Below are 5447 nucleotides of genomic sequence, written 5' to 3' on the forward strand. Positions count from 1 at the left end.
GCTATAATACGCATCCTTCCCCCTTACACCCCATCAACATGATAAGGACTTTTATGACAAGCAGTTTTGCAAATATTTACGTAGTCTGCAGGAATATTAATCTTTTTGTTTCGAATTTGTCGCTCAATTACTGAATGCATACTATCGACTTCCATCTGTGTGTGTCCTTTCTGTAAATACTTTTGGATTACAGTTATACCAGTCTCTAAGGAAAAGTTCAATAGGCCATTTGCTAGGGTAGAGTTCCGATTTTGGTATCCGCAACCGTCACTCCACAATATGATTTGGATTCCTTCGGGATTTCTTTCTTTTAAATTGAACATTTCAATTCTTTAGAAAATGAATGATAATACTGGTGAACTCATTACTTGTTAACCCACCTTCAGACTCGTTCCATAAGTAGCAAAATCCTTTTTGGCGTTTAATATCATAAACTGTGAAGTTATGAACAATAAGTTTGGTTTTTTAATAGAGTGCAGAAACAGTTGACTTCGGACACACCAGAACTGATTGTAGATCCATGGTGAAAACATCATTCTGTGATGATTTGTCATGACTTTTTTCGGCTCTTGCCTCGTTTCTTGATTTGATGTGTTTATTATATTTATTCTCTGAGATATTCCCTGTTTGAAATGACACACATATATTACAAAGATCTTTCTTTGGTCTATATAAAGATAGTTTATTTCTGTCGAATTCTTTGTGAAAAATCGCTATCGATATCGCTTTTTGGTTCTGATTCTTGCAGACATCAGATTTGTAGAATCGGTACAACTGACTCTTATTAGTCCAGATTGGTTCAAGATAGAGCTTCGAGGTTGAAGCTCTACAATGATGAGACTCCATTTTAGGCAAAGAATCGAAGAATATTTGAATCTGTTTAAGGTCGTTTTCAGCTTTCTGTTGCTGTCGTATAGCTGTCTTTGAACACATACATGGTTTCTCACGAACATCTTTTTTTCTGACCATGTGCATTTCCAGAAGTCTTCAAATATTTTTCTTCTTTCAGTTTCGGTAATTTTAGAGCACATTAGGGCGGATTTTCCATTCTGACTCAACTTACAGTTGCAACTCCCCTTCATTGATTTAGGTTCTTTCATTAAGTCGTATCTCCATTTTCCATTCTCCTTTTTCTTTCCTTTATAGGATTTTCCTTTTTCTCTATTCGAACTGTTTTTATTTTTATCCCAGGTGTTCTTATCTACTTCGTGTTTTGAAGACCGTTTTTTTATACATATATCCTGAGTTTCATTCTCATTTGTTATATCACTCAGTATATTCGGAATATTTTCAGGCGATTCAGAACTATCAGAATCTTCCGAATTAAGCTAAAAATCCGAATCATTGCTGCTTTCTCTTGAATTAACTGTACTTTCATAACATGCTTCTTCATTTCTGACTTCGAATGTATTGCTATATTCATCGTTAGTCTCCATGTTTCCATCACGAGCATTCCTGTTATCGAGTTCATTAAAAATTGGAGGTTCTTTGGAGATGGCAGATGTAGAGGGATGGACAGTTGTTTCAGAGAGTAGTTCTTGAAAGTCGGTCTCCAAATATCCTTGAATAATGTGAAACGTTTCAAAAACTTACACACACAACAGTAGCAAAATTTACCTTCCCCCTCTGCAAATATTATTTCAGCCTCTTGTATAACTGTAGCTGGATCATCACTTTCATTATCCATACATTCTTGGATACTATTTTCGGCATTCCTCAATGCCTCAAATATTTTATCCACCCGGCGAGGCATAATTATTCTGTAAAAGAAATGTATATGGAAAAGTGCGTATCTCCCAATCTCTGCATGTGTACTGAACTGTATATTGGAATACCGCGTATCTCCAATACTCATGGAAATAATTGATTTGAACATAATAGAAGAATAATTCTTTCATGAATATGATATTTCGGAACACTAAATATATTACTTACGTACTAACAATATTTATAAAACAGGAATCACTCAAAATACCTCAACTATTCAACAAATCCGTTAGCACATGTGCGATGTATGCAACAACAAGTGGATATCTGGATATACGCACTTTGCTGTTGCAGAATTACGAGGTTATCTGATTCGCGGATACTGAATGAAGCAGTGGGATTTCGGAGATAGAAACTATTCCAGCACATGCGCTCTCTTCATATCAATCAAATGATATAAAAATCTTATTTTAACCCAAATGTGGAGTTACGCAGTTTGCGAACTAGGCCGACGCATAGATGTAATTAGTCTATGCTACAAAGTCACTCTAGATTATGCGCAGAATCATCATATTAATTCGCTGACATTCCAGAGATGGCAGACCCCTGCTACTGACCGAACGCACCTTTGATTAATAAATAATCCATAGATTAATTATTAATCTATGAAATAATCCATATGCAATGATATACGAAATTCTGCATGTCGTTACCATGGTTATCTCATCGTGGGCGTTCGGTGCATAGAGAATTTAATTTACTTTATAATATTTCAGTACTGCTATTTTTTCCCTGTTTGGTAAAGTGATTCTTTGCAAATTGAAATGCATGATTGAAAAGGGTGAACTCGCACACTTTTAGAAAAATAATTAATAATTTTCGAAATATGAAAAACCCAAATTATCGATGATGATCTATGGTACAAGGATTCCCTGATTTCGTTTCTGTTGTGATTTTATCAAAGTTAGCAACGTAAACGTCATCAGTGATCAGTGCCATTTTGTAGAATTGAATTTCGGCTTGTTGAAGTGAATACTGCGGAATTCTTTCGCATATTGAAACTCCTGAGATATTGAGGAGGTGAGTTTAAAACTTTTGGACTTTGAATTAAGTTTGTTTCGCTTGGAGTGTATTGATTTATTATAAATATTATCTATCTACATTTACTAATTTTAATTGAATCGGTGAAGGAATTTGAACATTCATTTTCTTGGTTTCTATTCAGGTAGTTTATAGAAAGCTTATCATGAATATCATTGATATCTTATAAAATTTTGCCATATTTATATCTATGTATGTGCAGAAATATTTAGAATAACAATGCCTGATGTCTCATTCTGATGCAATTATGTTTTCTATAAAAAACCTGCGGAAATAAACAGAAGTGATATTGAATTAACAAAATTGTAGGTATGGGATAACGTTTTTTTAGAGATTGGTTACTGTGATGTATCATTTATTATATCCAGATAAGTCTGTGATTCTTCAGGAATTCAATTGCCATTGGAAAATCTAATTCTATTTCAATTGATGATATTTCAATTACTCATGCTAAAATATTATTTATTGATAAATTGATTGATGAATGAGCAGGAAATTAAGCAGAAGTGAGTTATGTATGATGCGTACATGTACAGGGTGGGCAAATTTCGATGTTTTAGCACTACAGTTTTTAAACCAGTGGAGATACACAAAATCTGATACCCCATTCTCGTTCTCTTTTTCTGAGAAACTTACAATAGTAGTAGTGATGTTTGGCCGCTTTCTTTTGTTTTCGAGGTATAAGCAAAAATTGGAAAAATGGCGATATCGAAATAAATTTATATCTCCGCTAATAATGATGATAGGGCTCTAAAATTGAAACATTATACAGGCACTTTTTTACGTAGAATCCAGTGGCGTGCTCGCCTTTTTAGCAGGATTTTCAATTACGAAGCTATGACCCAAAGTTTTGTTTTTTTAAATGGAAACAATAGTTTTCTGTGCAATTTTTTGAAAGCTTTATTTTTACTGATTTCAAAAATATATAACATCATATGTTTTGTATCAACATAAATAATAGCAAATGGTCAAAAAACTTTTTTCGCAATATTTCTATGGTTTCAACTTTTGATGAGCATAGAAAAATATAGCATCGTAGGATTACCACTGTCTCCTTCTATAAATCCTTTCATTATAATAAAAATTTATGAAATATATCTTGATTCGCATTTTGTGAAAATTGGTGAAAAGCATAGAAATAATGACATTGCCGGAAGGAGACTGCTTTTGTTATAGGAAACTCCATTTCTCTGTGCTCGTCAAAAGTTGAAATCATAGAAATATTGGAAAAAAGTGTTTTTGAACATTTTCTATTATTTATATTGATACACAAACCATATGATGTCATATATTTTTGAAATCAGTAAAAATTAAACTTTCAAAAAATTGCACAGAAATCTAATGTTCCCCTTTAAAAAAACATAACTTTGGGTCATAGCTTCGTAATTAAAAATCCTGCTGAAAAAGCGAGCACGCCACTGGATTCTACGTAAAAAAGTGCCTGTATAATGTTTCAATTTCAGAGCTCTATCATCAGTATTAGCGGAGATATAAATTTATTTTGATATCGCCATTTTTCCAATTTTAGCTTATAACTCGAAAACAAAAGAAAGTGGCCAAAAATCACTACTACTATTGTAAGCTTCTCAGAAAAAGAGAACAAGAATGGGGTATCAGATTTTGTCTATGTCCTCTGGTTTGAAAGCTGTAGTGCTAAAACATCGAAATTTGCCCACCCTGTACACGCAATATTGAAACTTGTATGAAACGCTAATAAAAAACGAAGTTGTTATTACGTGACCCTTGAAATAACGAAGTATGGACAATACTCATTATAATATTGGGATATTTTCTATGCACAAATTTGGTTGGATCTGTTTGTTTCTAATTCATCTGGAATCGGAACAGAACGGAAAGCGTGTTTACAATATTGGTATAATGGATATATGAATATTTCTTTCATGAAAACTCGATTGCGCAGGAAAACGTGTTCAATGGATCCAACATCCTCCGGCCTAAGGGGTTCACTTCTTCAAAATTCTCCCATATCTTGATTTCTTTAATTCTGGCTGTTGAATGGACTGACAATCTTCATGGGTTTCTCATTTTTGTTGCTGGTCTTCTGGTTTCTTTTCTGGATCATCATGTCCTGTTTCTAATAAGTACAATTTTTGTAGTTGACGAATTGGAAATCCTGTAGACGTCTTCAATTTTGCCTCCCGGCAAGCTCCATCCTTTCCAAAATATATTTCCTCAATTTTTCCCATAGGCCAAGAAAACCTTTTGTTTCCAACACCTTCGACCAGGACTATATCACCAATCTTCAAAGAACCGAATTTTGATTTTCCCATATGAACAAGTTCTGCTAGATATTATTTCCTGAAACGACTACGCAAATCGTTTCTTATTCGATTAATATAACGAAACCTCTCGTTCAAGAATTTACTATCTATTTGGTCCAAATCAACAACATCTTTTGCCTCTAAAGAACTTTTTTTTTGGCTTAATCAGGGGATAATAGAGGAAGTAGTAGATGATGATGATTCCAATAAAAATGTACACTACTTAGCTCATCATGCTGTAATAAAAGAATCCAGTACCACAACCAAGATAAGACCAGTATTCGACGCTTCAGCAAAGGATAAAAATGGTATATCTCTGAATGATTTATTGCTTAAGGGTCCTAATTTAATTGAGTT

General features: G+C 33.6%; 1 protein-coding gene across 1 annotated transcript; it reads right to left on the minus strand.

Annotated features, from left to right (window-relative positions):
• Positions 1-1328: 1328 nt before the first annotated feature.
• On the minus strand, positions 1329-1964 carry LOC123321085. Its single transcript, XM_044908589.1, has 2 exons — positions 1618-1964; positions 1329-1561 (listed from the first exon to the last, which is right to left on the minus strand). The coding sequence occupies exons 1-2, from the start codon at positions 1874-1876 to the stop codon at positions 1329-1331; spliced, it is 492 nt and encodes a 163-aa protein (XP_044764524.1). The 5' UTR covers positions 1877-1964.
• Positions 1965-5447: the final 3483 nt, after the last annotated feature.

The sequence above is a fragment of the Coccinella septempunctata genome, chromosome 9 (assembly GCF_907165205.1).
Source record: "Coccinella septempunctata chromosome 9, icCocSept1.1, whole genome shotgun sequence".
NCBI lineage: Eukaryota > Metazoa > Arthropoda > Insecta > Coleoptera > Coccinellidae > Coccinella > Coccinella septempunctata.